Source organism: Muscardinus avellanarius (genome assembly GCF_963383645.1).
Source record: "Muscardinus avellanarius genome assembly, chromosome: 3".
Taxonomy (NCBI): domain Eukaryota; kingdom Metazoa; phylum Chordata; class Mammalia; order Rodentia; family Gliridae; genus Muscardinus; species Muscardinus avellanarius.
The window spans coordinates 130,193,395-130,209,401 of record NC_137788.1 but is presented as its reverse complement, the minus strand read 5'-3'; the positions used below and the strand labels follow the sequence as shown (position 1 = coordinate 130,209,401).

At 46.2% G+C, this 16,007-nt stretch overlaps 1 protein-coding gene across 1 annotated transcript in view; it reads right to left on the bottom strand.

Annotated features, from left to right (window-relative positions):
• Positions 1 to 718: 718 nt before the first annotated feature.
• Positions 719 to 16,007, bottom strand: part of ZNF609 (zinc finger protein 609) — a gene marked incomplete at both ends in the record, with an annotated part of 163,118 nt that continues 147,829 nt past the window's right edge. The window contains 5 exons of the mRNA XM_080692776.1: positions 719 to 792; positions 1,198 to 1,414; positions 1,654 to 1,829; positions 7,586 to 7,952; positions 11,516 to 13,832. Coding sequence (XP_080548902.1) covers positions 719 to 792; positions 1,198 to 1,414; positions 1,654 to 1,829; positions 7,586 to 7,952; positions 11,516 to 13,832 — 3,151 coding nt within the window. The remainder of the gene's footprint in view (positions 793 to 1,197; positions 1,415 to 1,653; positions 1,830 to 7,585; positions 7,953 to 11,515; positions 13,833 to 16,007) is intronic.

Genomic DNA, 16,007 nt, shown 5'->3' with positions numbered 1-16,007 from the left:
ACCTCATCCAGTGCTTGGGGGTCCCTCCCAGGGCAGGGGCGGGGGGGGGGGTTACTGCTCTGGCAGCAGATCAGGGGTTGAAGAACAGAGCAGTGACTTCTCTGGGCTGAGGCTGTGTCCCCTGGTTGCTCCCCATGCCTTCATCTCCACAGAGGCCACCACAGTCATGATGTGGCTGAGAGAATAAATATTTTTGCTAAGTACCAGCTCTCCAGCTCCTGAGGAAGAGGGAGGGTCAGGGAGTCCAGGGGTCTGGTGGAGGCGAGAGAGCCAAGGGTCTGCCTTCAGTCATGGCAGGAACGGCAAACAGGATGATCAACACCATTTAACTGATGTCTAAATGGCACCTCCAGCACCTCCTTGGGTGAGCCAGTCCGGGCCCGTAGGCTGACTTTATCCGGGCACTCGGTGTTCTGCAAGGGAAACATGGACAGGTAACCAGGCACTCAGCTTGAGGGCTTGACAACTACAAGAGCGTGCTCCAAGAAAATGAACTTTAGGCAAGGCCAATACAGTCTTCAGGGGACACGTGCTCCATGGTCCCCCCTTGGAGGCTTCCCAGGAGGCTCCTACAAGAGGCTTGGCCAGGGCTCTACTGTTTCTCCTACGCCGGCCCCACATAGGTATCCCTCACCCAGCTCCACAGGGACCCTGTGACCCAAGTAGCAGTGATCCCTGCTCCATAGTGCCCCAAATTAACCAATGCCACTTACCATTCTCACCTCCTGGGGGGCGGGTAGAGTGAAGGAGCTGAGCCTTGCTGGCTGGCAACAATGGCCGTGGAAGAAAGCCCTGGGGAGGGGGAACATGTCAGTGCAGCACTCCCAGACACCTCATCACCAGCTGCCAGTTTCCCCTTAAATTCCTTGTTCCACTGAGTCTGGGGTGCTGGCAGGAAAAACCTGACACTGGGCCAGACACAGTGGCCAGGGAAGGAGAGCATGGCTCTGCTTTTAGCTGCCTTGGCTGTGGGAACACCTGTTCCTTATTTTTCTGAATGTCAAAGCCAACATTCTGGAGGAGTTTGAGAGTTCCTAAGGTCCAAAGGAGGAAATAAATGTCATATGCTTTAATGACTACCTGCAGGAGTTGGACTCTGGACAGATTAGAAGCTTGAGAAGAAAAACAAAAAGGTTCTCACAGGGCAGGGGACCTGCCTGTGGGCACTACTACTGGATGGTGGGAACCACAGCTTACCTGCTGCGTACGGGAGGTTGTACTGCGCGGGGAGCAGTGAGTATCCCAGGTGGTGGTGGTGGTGGTGTGTGGACATCAGGCGCTGGGAAGGGGAGGTGCGAGGCCGGTCGACACTGCGTTCACTCCCACCTGCGCCCCCGACACTGCTACAGCTGCCACCACCCCCAACAACCCCACAACCTCCCCGATCTCTCTCCTGAGAAGTTTTATCACTTATCTGGAAAGGAAAGGAGACACACAAGAGCACTACAGTGAGACACGAGTTGACACACCAGGGCCCCACATTATGACTTCCTGAGTGCAGGACACCTACGAGTCAAGGAGGTGCCCAGATGGAGCCAGTGTCAAGTCACAAGCTGCACTGGGGATAGGACCTGCACTTGCCCTGACTCCAAGACCTGGGATCTGGTCTGTTTGGTCTTTGGATAAAGGCCTGGGTGGCTGTCCTTCGTTTACCGTGGGAGACTTGCTCTTGTAGTGACTGGCATGTTGCTGCAGGATGTCCAGGGCTTTGGATTCTGAACTGGATTTACAGCTGACACTGGGGCTGGCTCGTGCCTTGTCGGCATCTTCACCACCTGAGACCTTGCTGCCATATGGGGAGAAGGAGTAGCTGGAAGGCAAGTAGGAACCTGGGGAAGGAGAAGTAAAATGGTCAAAGAATGAGTTGAAGAAACTGCTTTAATGAGCCTGATTAGATGGGCACTAGCTCCCAGGCAAAGGCTGAGGTATTTTGCCTTGATGTCTTTGGGCTGAGACTACTGGCTTATCCTTACTGAACTGTAAAGGGAGAAATTAGCAAAGGTATGTAAGAACATGACCCTCAGTTTCCTGGAGCTGACTTCACCAGATCTGCTATAGTTCTTAGAAGTAATCTCACCTTCATCTTGGAGAGGTGGTATGATAAAGTGGAAAGATATAGAATTTAAAGTCAGATGGCCTTGGCCTCAACTATACCTCCAAGACTTACTAGTGGGGTAACCTTGAGCAAATGAATGCAGATACCAGCCCGATGTGGTGGTACACACTTGTAATCCAAGTACTTGGGAGGCTGAGACAGGGGAATCACAGGTTCTCAGCCAGCCTCAACTTCTTAGTGAGGCCCTCTGCAACTTAGTGAGACTGTTTCAAAATAAAAGAATAATAAAAAGGGGGGGGGAAGCTGGGAGGGTAGCTCAAAGATAGAAGGCTCCTGGGTTCAATTCCCATTTTTTTTTTTTTTGCAGGTTTGGGGATGGAACCCAGGGGCATTTGACCGCTGAGCCACACCCCCTGCCCTATTTTTTACTCTTTATTTTGAAACAGGGTCTCACTAAGTTGCAGAGGGCCTAAGTAGCTGAGGCTGTCCGTGAACCATGATCCTCCAGTCTCAGTCTCCTGAATGCTAGGATTACAAGCTTGTGCCACCATGCCCAGCTTCAATTCCCTTTTTTTTTTTTTTTTTTTTTGTGGGTCTGGGGATGGAACCCAGGAACATTCTACCTCCAAGCTACACCCCCTACCCTATTTTTTATTAATTTTTTTTTTTGTGTGTGGTACTGGGGATGGAACCTAGAGGCTTTCTAACCTCCAGGCTACACTCCCAGACCTATTTTATATTTGGAAACAGGGTCTCACTAAGTAGCTCAGAGCCTCACAAAGTAGCTGAGGCTGGCTTCAAACCTGCGCGATCCTTCTGTCTCAGCCTCCCAAGTGCGGGATTGATTACAAGCATTCGCCACCACGCCTGGCTTTTTTTTTTTTTTTTTTTCTCCTTTATTTTGAAACAGGGTCTCACTAAGTTGCAAAGGGCCTAAGTAGCTGGGGCTGGCCGCCTTCCTATCTCTGCCTCCTGAATGCTGGGATTACAAGCATGAGCCACCATGCCTGGCTTTCTTTCTTCCTTTCCTCCATTTCTTCCTTCCCTCCCTTTCCTTTTCCTTCCTTTCTTTGTTATTTTTGATACCAGGGATTGAACTCAGGGGCATCCTACCTCCAAGCTATACCCACAGCCCTACTTTTTATTCTTTATTTTGAAACAGAGCCTCACTAAGTAGCTGAGGCTGGCTGCGAACCTGGGATCCTCCTGTCTCAGCCTCTCAAGTACTGGGATTACACGTGTGCCTTGTAATCCCTTGTAACCATGCCTGCTTAAAAATAATGAGTATTTTAAAAATAAATATGCATAAATCACCTAGGACAGTGCCTGAATCAGAGCAAGCCCTCAACAAATGGAACTATTTTTATATACACAAGCATGGGTATCAGTGAGTAAGGAATACCTCAAGTGGGAGACAACTTCCCATTTCTGTTTGAGAAACTTACTTGTCCTGTTTGGAGTTTGTCTTTTAATTAATTATTTTGCCATACTGGGGATTCAACCAGGGGCATTCTAACTCTGAGCTACAACTTCAGGCCTATTTCTTATCCTTTATTTTGAAACAGGGTCTCACTAAGTTGTGGACGATCTCACTAAGTAGCTGAGGCTGGCTTTGAACGTGTGATTATCCTGTGTCAGCCTCCCAAATACTGAAATTACAAAGGTGTGCTAACATGCCTGGCTGAGATTGTCTTTTAATAATGTCACCAAGTGGGGCGGGTGTGGTGGCGCATGCTTATGATCCCCGCACTTGGGAGGCGGAGACAGGAGGATAGTGCAGGGTCATAAGCAGCCGCATTGGCTTAAGAGACCCTGTTTTCAAATAAAAAAGTTTAAAATAGGTCTGGGAGTGTAGCCCGGAGGTAAAAGGGTTTCCAGGAACCCCAGTACCACAGAAATAAATAAATAAATAAATAAAGAAAGAAAGAAAGAAAGAAAGAAAGAGAAAGAAAGAAAATAAGTAAGTCACTAAGTTGAGCAAGGGGGCACATATTTGTATTTCCAGTATTTGGATGACGTCATAGGTAGAATGCCCTTGGGTTCAATGCCTAGTACTAGAATGTCAAGATTATTTAGACTGTAGGAAGTTGAGAGCTCTAAGAAATACCCAAGTGGGAAGAGTTGGATAACAGGTACCAAAACAGGAACATGTTCTAACGTTCCACAGCACACTGGGTAACTACAGTTCACAATAGCCTAGTTTATATATATATATATATATATATATATATATATATATATATATATATATATACACACACACACACATATATATGTATATACATATATATATACACACATACATACATTATATATATTTAAAAATATTATAATTTTATTTATTGTAATTGGAATTAAACCCAGAGGCATTCTATTCTACCTTTGAGCTATACCTCCTGCCTTTTTATTTAGTGCTAGGGATTGAACCCAGGGGTCTTATACCTCTGAGCTACACCCCAGCCCTATTTTATTTTTTATTTGGAAACAGAGTATTGCTGAGTTGCTGAGAGCCTCACTAAGTTGCTGAGGCTGGCTGTAAACCTGCGATTTTCCTGTTTCAGACTCCCAAGTACTGAGATTACAAACATGTACCACCACGCCCAGCCCCCTTTCCCTTTTTAAAATGTTTAAATTTTGAAACAGGGCCTCAGAGCCAGGTGTGGTGGTGCCCGCTTGTAATCCCAGCATTTGGGAAACTGAGACAGGAGGATCGTGGTTCACAGACAGCCTCAGCTACTTAGTGAGGCCCTTTGTAACTCAGTGAGACCGGTTTCAAAAAAAAAAAAAAAAAGAAAAAGAAAGAAGGAAAGAAATAGGGCCTCAGTATACTGCTGAGGTTAGCCTCAAACCTGCAATATTTCTGCCTCAGCCTCATAAGTACTGAGATCACAGGTTTTGGGCCACTGTGTCTGGCTCTGCTATATATTTTATCTATTTACTTTTTTTTTTGCAGTGCTGGGGATTGAATCAAGGGCCTTATACATGCAAAGCACACAATTTTACCATTGAGCTACACTCCAGGCCTGTTATATATTTTATAATGATCTGGGAGAGGAGCTCAAAGGCTCCTAACATAAAGAAATGGCATAGCCAGGCGTGGTGGTGCATGATTGTAATTCAGCATTCGGGAGGCTGAAACCAGAAAGCCTCAGCTACTTAGGCCCTTCACAACTCAGTGAGATCCTGTTTCAAAATAAAGAATAAAAAATTGGGCAGGGGGTGTAGCTCAGAGGTCACATGCCTCTGGGTTCCAGCCCCAGATCCGCAAAAAAAAAAAAAAGAAATGGCAATAGCTAGATGCAGTGGCGCATACCTCCCGGCAATTAGGAGGCTGAGACAAGAGCATCGTAGGTTTAAGGCCAGCTTTAGCAACCTAGCAAGACTCTATTTCAAAATAAGGAATAAGCCGGGTGTGGTGGCGCACGCTTGTAATCCCCGCGCTTGGGAGGCTGAGACAGGAGGATCGTGCAGGTTCAAAGCCAGCCTCAGCTGGCTTAAGAGACCCTGTTTCCAAATAAAAAAAATATCAAAAATAGGTCTGTGAGTATAGCCTGGAGGTAGAAGGCCCCTGGGTTCCATCCCCAGTACCCCCCCCAAAAAAAAAGGGAATAAAAAGGTCTGAGGGTATAGCCTGAAGGTAGAATGTACCTGAATTCCTTCCCTAGTTCCACAAAAATAAAAAGAAAGCAAAATAAGAAAAAGAAAATGCTAATTAGCCTGATTTGTTAAGTACATGCTGTATGCATGTGTTGAAATACTACATTGTACCCCATTAATCTGTACAATTACTACCTGTTAATCAAAATACAATAACACAACAAGCTGGACATGGTGGCACAGGCTTGTAATCCCAGTATTCAGGAGGCTAAGACTGGAGGATTGTGGTTTACAGCCAGCCTTAGCTACTTAGTGAGGCTCTATACAACTTTGTGAGACCCTGTTTCAATATAAAAAAACAAAAAATAGGGCTGTGAGTGTAGCTCAGAAGTCGAATGCCCCTGGGTCCCATTCCCAGACCTGAATAATAATAATAATAATAATAATAATAATAATAATAATAATAAATAATAATAAAATTTAAAAAATTGGTACTAGAGATTGAACCCACGGGCATTCTAACTCTGAGTTACATCCCCAAGTCATTTTTATTTTGAAACAAGGTCTCTCTAACTTGAGCTGGCTTTGAACCTGCAATTCTCAACCTGTCTCAGCCTCCTAAGTACTGGAATTACAAGTGTGCACCACTTTGCCCAGGTAGTTAAATTAAGAGCAGTGCTCTTCCATTCCAGAATTCTACATGGCTCTTTGGGCAATAGAAATCAGTGAGTAGAGTTGAATAAAAGAACAACATCCTCCTCCTCCTCTTCTCCTTCTTTTTATTTTTGGTGGTATTGGGGGTAGAACCCAGGGGCTTTCTACATCCAGGCTATATTCCCAAACCTATTTTATACTTAATTTGGAAACAGGGTCTCACTAAGTTGCTGAGAGCCTCACTCAGTAGCTGAGGCTGGCTTCAAACCTGTGCGATCCTCCTGTCTCAGCCTCCCAAGTGCAGGGATTATAAGCGTGTGCCACTATGCCTGGCTCTCCTCCTCCTTTTTAACTGGGGATTGAACCCAGGGACATTCCTACCTTTGCACTACTCCCACAGCCCTTTTTATTTTTATTTTTTAAATTTTATTTGTTTTTGAGCCGGGCAAAATAAAGAATAAAAATATAGGGCAGGGGGTATAGCTCGGAGGTCAAATGCCCATGGGTTCCACTTCCAGACCCATTAAAAAAAAAATAGGGCTGGGCACTTAGAGGTAGAGGTAGGATACCCCTGGATTCCACCCCCAATACTGAAAAAAAAAAAAAAAAAAAAAAAGTAAATAAAATCGAACTGAGAGTGCTGCTCAAAGGTAGAATGCCCCTAAATTTAATCTCCAGTATAATAGATAGATAAATAAATAAATGGCAAGTCTTTTCAGGCTGAACCTGGCCTGACATCCTCCTAATCTAACTTCAAACAGCCCTTCCCATCTCTGATTGCTTTCCGACCTTACAGCTGAGCATGATCTTTTACCTGAATACACACATTGTTCTGGCATGAATTTTATTTCTTCCATGTGTCTCTCCTCCTGCTATAATTAAGTTATAAAGTCCTTGGATGGAGGGAACTAGTCTTTTTTACTTCTTTTGCATTTTCCATAGTGCCTTGTACATTACAAAATTTAGAGCATATGTCTAAAAAAAATCTTAGCTGAGAAAAGGTGGCTGTGGTAGGAAGGCAGTTTTATTTCTAAGTTATTAATGAAAAATACCAAGGTGGCAGCCTCTAGTGGAGCAAGGGAGGGGCAGGTGGTCCTTTGTACTGCAATTAGGAGTCATTTAAGGAGCTAAGGGTTAGAGTGGCCACTTCCTAGAATGACACATTAAAAAAAGAGCTGTCATCCAGCAAGCCTCCCTGTACCTGAGGGCTGAGAAACAAAACCCTGGGTTTGGGGGTGCGCTTCATCTCCCTTCCCGTGCCACACCCCGGTGCCGTACCTGGGTAGTTCTGCATCATCACGGCAGGCATGCCCCGGTAGCTGGGGTGGTTGGGATCATAGGACTGGCTGTAGGAGTAGCCGTGCATGTAGGGGATGTAGGACTGGTGCTGGGTGAGGGGGGAAGACACAGGCACATGGACACTTGGTCGGGACTCCTTGCTCCCAAGGCGGGACTCCTCAGACGTGGGCAGCTTGCAGTCACTACTTGTGCTTTCCTTCCCATCCTCCTTGGGCACAGAGTCCTTACTCCGACTCCTTTCTTCCTTCAATTTGCGGTCCCGTTCCTCCTTCCACCGCTCATCCTCTGACTTGATGTCTGAGTACTTGGCAGGATAAACATAAGTCCACATCCGGGGCTCTGCCTCCTATAACAATCGCAGAACAAGAAGTTGAGTGTTGTATACCTAAAACAGATATATTTCAAGCCCAAGGTTTCAGGGGAAACACCAGTAGGTAATTAAACTAGAAACCTGGGGCAGGGTAGGATCTTGGCTTCTAGTGATCTGTTTATAATCCAACTCTGGTCTCTCTTTAAAAGTTCTCCAGAGCTGGTATAGAGGCATATGCCTGTAATCCCAGTACTTGGGAGCTAAGACAGGAGGATCCCAGGTTCGAGGATAGCCTTAGCAAGTAGTAAGACTGTCATCAACCTAGTGACATTCTGTTTCAAAGTAGAAAATAAAATAGGACTGGGGGTATAGATCAGAGGTAGAATGTCCCTGGGTTCCATTCCTAGCAACACATACACACACACACACACACACACACACACACACACACACACCCTTACCATCCAAGGAAACAAGATAACAAGATGTAGGAGAAGGGAAAACCCACTGGGCATGGTGGCGCACATTTGTAATCCCAGCATTTGGGAGGCTGAAACAGGAGGATCACAATTTGTGGACAGCCTCAGCTACTTAGTGAGGCCCTTTGCAACTCAGTGAGACCCTATTTCAAAATAAAGAATAAAAATTCGGGCTGTGGGTGTTGGAGGTAGGATGCCCCTGGCTTCCATCCCCAGTACTGCAAAAAAAAAAAAAAAAAAAAAAAAAGAAAGAAAGGATGGAAGGAAGGAAGGAAGGAAGGAAGGAAGAGCCATCAGTGTGTGTTCTCTAGACAAATATGCACTTGCTGGGGTAATGGCTCCTTGGAGAGCAGAGGCTGTCCCCTCCCAGGATGTCTCACTGAGAACAAGCTCAGGGCTGGGACCACTCACTGCCACCCAGGTCAGAGGAGGGGTAGAACTGTGGCACCAAAAGGGAAGGCAAGATACTCTAAGCCTCATGAGGAGAGCTATATGCAAGACTTCACTTTCCTTGTTTTTATTTCACCTATAAAATCACCCCTTTAATGGTTCTGGGGATGAATCCATGGCTGCACACACATGCAAGGTGAGTGCTCTACTAATCTCCATCCCCAGCCCTTTTAAAAATTTAAAAATTTGTTTTTGCAGAACTGGAGATAGAACCCAGGAGAAGTCTACCACTAAACCCCACCCATAGCCTTTTTTTTTTTTTTTGCAGAACTGGGAATTAAACCCAGGAACATTCTGCCTCTGAGATACACTCCCAGCCCTATTTTATATCCTACTTTGTGTGTGTGTGTGTGTGTGTGTGTGTGTGTGTGTGTGTGTGTGTGTGTGGTACCAAAGATAGAACCCAAGGGCACTGTACCTCCGATCTACACCCCTACCCATTTTTTAGTCTTTTCATTTGTGAAACAGGGTCTCACTGAGTTGCAAAGGGTCTCACTAAATAGCTGAGGCTGTCCATGAACTAGATCTTCCTTCCATTCTCTGCCTCCCAAATGTGGGGATTACAAGTGTGCACCACCACGCCCAGCCTTATTTCCTACTTTGTTCTTTCTTTCTATTTATTTATTTATTTATTTATTTATTTATTTATTTATTTATTTATTTATTTTGTGGTACTGGGGATGGAACCCAGAGGCTTTCTACCTCCGGGCTATACTTCCAGACCTATTTTATACTTTATTTGGAAGCAGGGTCTCACTAAGTAGCTGCGGCTGGCTTTGAACCTGCGCAATCCTCCTGTCTCAGCCTCCCAAGAGCAGGGATTACAAGCGTGCGCCACCACGCCCGGCTTATTTCCTACTTTGAAACAGGGTCTCACTAAATTGCCGAAGCTGTCTTTGAACCTGTGGCCCTCCTGTCTCAGCCTCCCAAGTACTGGGATGACAGGCATGCACCACCATGCCTGACACTATTTTATTTTTTATTTTGGTGGTACTGGGGGTGGAACCCAGAGGCTTCCTACCTCCGGGCTATACTCCCAGACCCTCTTTTTAAAATATATATTTTATTTGGAAACAGGGTCTCACTAAGTTGCTGAAAGCCTCACTAAGTAGCTGAGGCTGGCTTCGAACCTGTGTGATCCTCCTGTCTCAGCCTCCCAAGCGCGGGGATTACAAGCGTGCGCCACCACACTCGGGTCTATTTTATTTTTTATTTTGAAACAGGATATCACTAAGTTGTGGGGAGCCTAAGTTGCTGAGGCTGGCCTTGAACTTGAGATCCTTCTGTCTCAGCCTCCCAAGTACTAGGATTACAGGTGTGCCACCATGCCTTGCTAATCCCCAGCCCTTTAAAATATTTTAAAATTGCTGGGCATGGTGGTGCACGCTTGTAATCCCTGCACTTGGGAGGCGGAGACAGGAGGATCGCGCAGGTTTGAAGCCAGCCGCGCTGGCTTAAGAGACCCTGTTTCCAAATAAAAAGTATAAAATAGGTCTGGGAGTATAGCCCGGAGGTAGAAGGGCTTCCAGGAACCCCAGTACCACCAAATAAATAAATAAATTAATTAATTAATTAATTTTGGTGGTATTGAGGGTGGAACCCAGAGGCTTTCTACCTCTGGGCTATGCTCCCAGACCAATTATATATTTTATTTGGAAACGGGGTCTCACTAAGTTGCTGAGAGCCTCACTAACTAGCTGAGGCTGGCCTCGAACCTGTGCGATCTTCCTATCTCAGCCTCCCAAAAGCAGGGATTACAAGTGTGCTTCACCACACCCAGCTAAAAAAAAAATTTTAGGGAGACAAGTCTCCCTAAACTGCTGAGACTAACCTAGAACTTATGATCTTTCATATATCAACTATAAAATCCTACTTATTGCTGGGCATGGTGGTGCACACTTGTAATCCCAGTACTTGGGAGGCTGAGACATGAACACCACAGGTTTGAGAACAGTCTCAGCAAGTAGTGAGAATCTCTCATCAACTTAGCAAGACCCTGTTTCAAAATAAAAATAAAATAGGGCTGAAGAATAGCTCATATGTAGAATACCCCTGGGTTCAATCTCTAGTATCAGGAGGGAAAAAAAAGAGAGAGATAAGCTAGGCATGGTGGTGAGTGCCTGTAATCTCACTACGTGGGAGGCTGAGACAAGGATTGCAAGTTTGAGGACAGCCTCAGCAATATACTGAGAATCTAAGCAACCTAGTAAGACCCAAATAAAATAAGACTGGGGGTGTATCTTGGAGGTAGAATGCCCCTGGGTTTAACCCCCAGTAACACACACACACACGCACGCACGTACACACGCACACACGCACCATTAACTCATTCCATAGGAACCAAACAGCAGAAGGAATGGGACTAGCAATTGAGATTCCTGGGTTCTAGTCCTGGCTCTGCTAGTGAAGGCTCAAGTAACCCTAGACAAATGTAGCTAACTTATCTAGGTCTTTCTTGTCAAATGGCAAAAATATCTTTTACAGACCTAATACAGTGCTTAAAAAAATTAAAATGGTTTACAAAGGCAAAATTTTCATTTATTCATTTAAATTATTCATTTCTCTTGCAAATCTGAATTCTGTGAAACCCCCACCTAAGGATGGCCCTGATGTGAGGAAGGCAGGGAAGTTCATCGCCAGTATTTCCAGTTCCTCCAGGGCAACAGTTACCTGTCGGTACCAGAGTATGGGATCCACCTCGGTGCCCGCCTTGGCCTCGGAGCCCTCCTTGCCCAGGTGGCTGGCCTCGCTCAGCTTCACTTTAAGACTTTCGGGGTTCTGGCTGGGGAGTTTGGAGGAGTCATCCAGCTTGGGAATGATGACCGACTTGGCAGGGTCGGCTCCCGGCTCCTTGGCCTTGCCAGGCCCTGCCTTCACCAGGTCTGTGAGGCTGGGGGCCTTGGTGAGCGTGGGTGGAACTGCTGGCTTCTGCTTCCACTCCTCCTTGAGGCCCTCCCGCTCCTTGAGGCCCATCTCCACCTTCTTGTCCATGCCCCGCGGCTGCTCCAGGCTCTGCCGCTTCTGCTGCTCTTCGTACTGCTGCCGGTAGGCGGCGTTGGTGCTCAGGAGGTGCGTGTGGTAGCTCTGGTCGCTGTAGCCGTATGGGGGCACATAGGCATACTGGTTGTAGTAGAGAGACTGCATGTACATGTTGGGCCGCTGCTGGATGACCGAGGGCTGCTGGCTGGAACTGCTCAGCTCAGGCTTCTTTTCCTCACAGACATCGCTCTTCACTTTCCCCTCAATGCTCTCAGGCTCCTCGTCCTTTTTTGTCTTCAGGGCCTGGCTCTCCACTCCTGCCTGGTTGCTGGGGTTCAGTGCCCCTGGACTAGACTGTGTGTAACTTGGAGAGTAGTAACTCTCAAAGCCTTGGTAATATGGTGAGTCTTTGCTCTGTGGCTGAGAAGGGAAAAGAGTCTTCTTAGCCCCTTCCTTTACCAACTGCTCAGGGTCCTTTGACTTGACACTGTCCACCTTGCCTTCCCCGTCCTCCCCAGCATCAGAGATATCGGAGTAGGCAGGGCTGTTGGTCTTGACTGAGCTGGCTTCAGCACCATTCTGGGTCACTACATGTAAGGGAGTCAGGGGCTGAGTGGGGGTGGTGCTATCCAGGCGGCTGCTGCCTCCAATGGAAGGGCTGGGGGCATTGTCTGTGAAGCTGTAGATCTTATCAGCTTCTGCCTTAATGCTCGCCAGTCGGCTCTGGTGGGGATCTGATGAACCATTGAGGAGCCCCTCCATTTTCATCGCATCTCCTGATGATTCCCTGAATGGGCTTTTGCCTTCTTCTGTTCGACACACCTTCCCAGGGGTCAAAGGACTTTCGAGTTCCTTTGAAGAGTCCTTCTTTTTTTTGTCTTTCTTTTTCTTGTCCTTGGCAGGAGTCAAGGCTGGGTTGACTGTGAAAGGTTCTCCCATAACCGTGGGCTTAGGCTGAATGGGCTTGAGCTGGGGACTGTTGGGCATGGCTTGGACCACTGTGGTGGTCAGCCCTGAGGAGGAGCCGGGGCTCGCTGCTGTGAAGGTGGCTGTCTGGAAGGTGTAGATCTGCTGTGGGGGAATGGCAGGGGCAATGGGTCGGGCTGACTTCAAGCTCTTGGAAGGAATCTTGTCAGGTTTCAAACTAGAGGGTTTTTTACATTTTTCTTTCTCCATACACTTTCTTTCCAAAGAATCGAAGGCATCATTGCTTGTTTCGTCTATTACAGAGGGTCCATCATCAGAGCCATCATTGGATAAGGCCCCAAGGTCGGTGTCCCCTTCCCCACTCAACTTTTTCTTACAGAGGCCTTTTGTGCTAAATTTGTTTGAAGGAGAAGGGCTATGGGGCTCTATGAGCCGAACTTTGGGGGTAGCTGAGCGGGCAGGGGACAAGGAACCTTTCTGTGAGACAGGTGCGCCATTGCAGCTGCCTAGATCTGAGTGGAGGGTGGGCTCCTCCCCATACTCACTGTCTCCGTCTGCTTCTGGCTTGCTGTCATCATCTGTATGGGCATGAGCTTGGTGGTACTTAAGTCCATTGATGTGCTTGTACTTCTTGTTGCAGTTTGGGTGGGGACAGTCAATCAGGACGGGGGAGGGGCAATTTCTATCCAGCACAGTGGGTTCTACCTTGGTCCCAGGGAGGGGGCCAGTGGCTGAACCCATGGAATTTGTCCGGACACGCTTGCTCCCCTTAGAGTCCTCTGAGCTAGAATTCAGCTCCATGTCTGAAAGGGGTTTGTTCTTCCGCTTATTAGCTGAGGAAGGGCTGGCCTTGATGTCCTCGGAGGTGCTGGTAGCAGGTGGGCGATGCTCTGAAGAATTCTGGCTGCCCCTGCGGCCTTTGCTATTAGCTCCTGCTCGGGTTTTGCTGCTGCTGCTGGCTCCTTTGCTGTCAGAAGCTGTGGTTGTCTCATTGACAGGCGTGTTACTGTTGGGACGCATACGTTTGCCTCTGCCTCGACCATTGCGCATTTCAAGGTCACTGGTGGGGGAGTCACAGAACCTTTGCAAAGAACAAACACAAAAGGATATTATTATTATTAGTGTTATAACTATTATGTTGGGATGGAACCCAAGGTTAGTCTACCTCTGAGCTACATCCCAACCCTACTTTACTTTATTTATTTATTTTGTGGGTCTGGGGATAGAACCCAGGGGTATTTGACTTCCGAGTTACACCCCTGCCCTATTTTTATTCTTTTTTTTTTTTTTTTTTTTTTTTTTTTGCGGGTCTGGGGATGGAACCCAGAGGCATTTGATCTCCGAGCTATCCCCCCTACCCAATTTTTTATTCTTTGAAACAGGGTCTCACTGAGTTGCAGAGGGCCTCACTAAGTAGCTGAGGCTGTCCGCTAACCCGGATCCTCCAGTCTCAGCCTCCCAAATGCTGGGATTACAAGCGTGCACCACCACACCCGGCTCCTTTTTTTTTTTTTTTTTTTTTTTTTTGTGGTCTGGGATGGAACCCATAGGCATTTGACCTTTGAGCTACAAACCCTGCCCAATTTTTTATTCTTTATTTTGAAACAGGGTCTCACTGAGTTGCAAAGGGCTTCACTAAGTAGCTGAGCTGTCCGCGAACCACGATCCTCCTGTCTCAGCCTCCCAAATGCTGGGATTACAAGCATGTGCCACCACACCCAGCTTCTTCTTTCTTTCTTTATTTTTTGTGGTACTGGGGATGGAACCCAGGGGCATTCTACCTCCGAGATACACCTCCAGCCCTAGTTTTTATTCTTTATTTGGAAACAGGATCTCACTGAGTTGCAGAGGGTCTCACTAAGTAGCTGAGGCTGTCTGCGAACACGGATCCTCCTGTCTCAAGCCTCGTAAATGCTGGGATTACAAGCATGCACCACCATACCCACTTTTATTTTTTATTTTAAAACAGGGTCTTAGTTGGGTGTGGCAGTGCACGCTTATAATCCTAGTACTTGGAAGGCTGGGACAGGAAGATCACAGGTTCTAGGCCAGCCTCAGGTACTCAATGATGCCCTCCACAACTTAATGAGACCCTGTTTCAAAATAAAAAATACAGTCGGGCGTGGTGGTGCATGCTTGTAATCCCCGCACTTGGGAGGTGGAGATAGGAGGATCGCGCAGGTTTGAAGCCAGCCACGTGCACTGGCTTAGGAGACCCTGTTTCTAAATAAAAATATAAAATAGGTCTGGGAGTGTAGCCCAGAGGTAGAAGGGCTTCCAGGAACCCCAGTACCACCAAAAACAAAACAAAACATAATAAAAAATACAAATAGGGCTGGGGGTATAGCTCAGAGGTAGAATACCCCTGGGTTTAATCCCTAGTTCTGAAAAAAAAAAAAAAAAAAAAGAAAGAAAGAAAAGAAACAGGGTCTCATTAAGTTACTGAGGCTGTCCTCAAACCTGCGATCCTCTTGTCTTAACCTCTCAAGTACTGGAATTACAGATGTGCAACATGATTGCCTAGCTTACAGAAGAATATTATTAAAAAGAGAAAACATCTTTAAACTAGTATATCTAATTTAAAGAATCTTCCAGATGGTGTCTGTTTCTTTTTTGTGCGTGTGGTATTGGGTCTGAATGGGACAGTCTACCTCTAAGTTATATCCCCAGTCCAATTTTTTAAAATTAATTTATTTTTGTGGTACTGGAGATTGAACCCAAGGGCAGAATGCCTCTGAGCTATACCCTCAGACATATATTTTTTTAAATATTTGAAACAAGGTCACACTACGTTGCTCAGGGTAGTGGGGAACCTGTGATCCTCCTATCTCAGACTCTCAAGTACTAGGATTTCAAGTATGTCTCCACAACTGGATTTTTTTTTTTTTAATTGAGGAATTAACCCAGGGGCATTCTACCTCTGAGATACACACTCAGCCCTTTTTATTTTATAAAAAATTTTTATATAAAATAAATTTTATTTTATAAAAAAATTTTTTTTGTGTGTGTGTGGTACTAGGGATTGAACCCAGGGGCATTCTACCTCCAAGCTACATACTCAACTCTATTTTTTTATTCTAATTTTAAAACAGGGTCTCGCTAAGTTGCAGAGGGCCTCACTAAGTAGCTGAAGTTGGGCACAAACCTTTAATCCTCCTGTCTCAGCCTCCCAAGTACTGGGACTAAAAGCATGTGTCACCACACCTGGCTTTTTTTTTTTTTTTTTTTTTTTTTTTTGGTGGTACTGGGGTTCCTG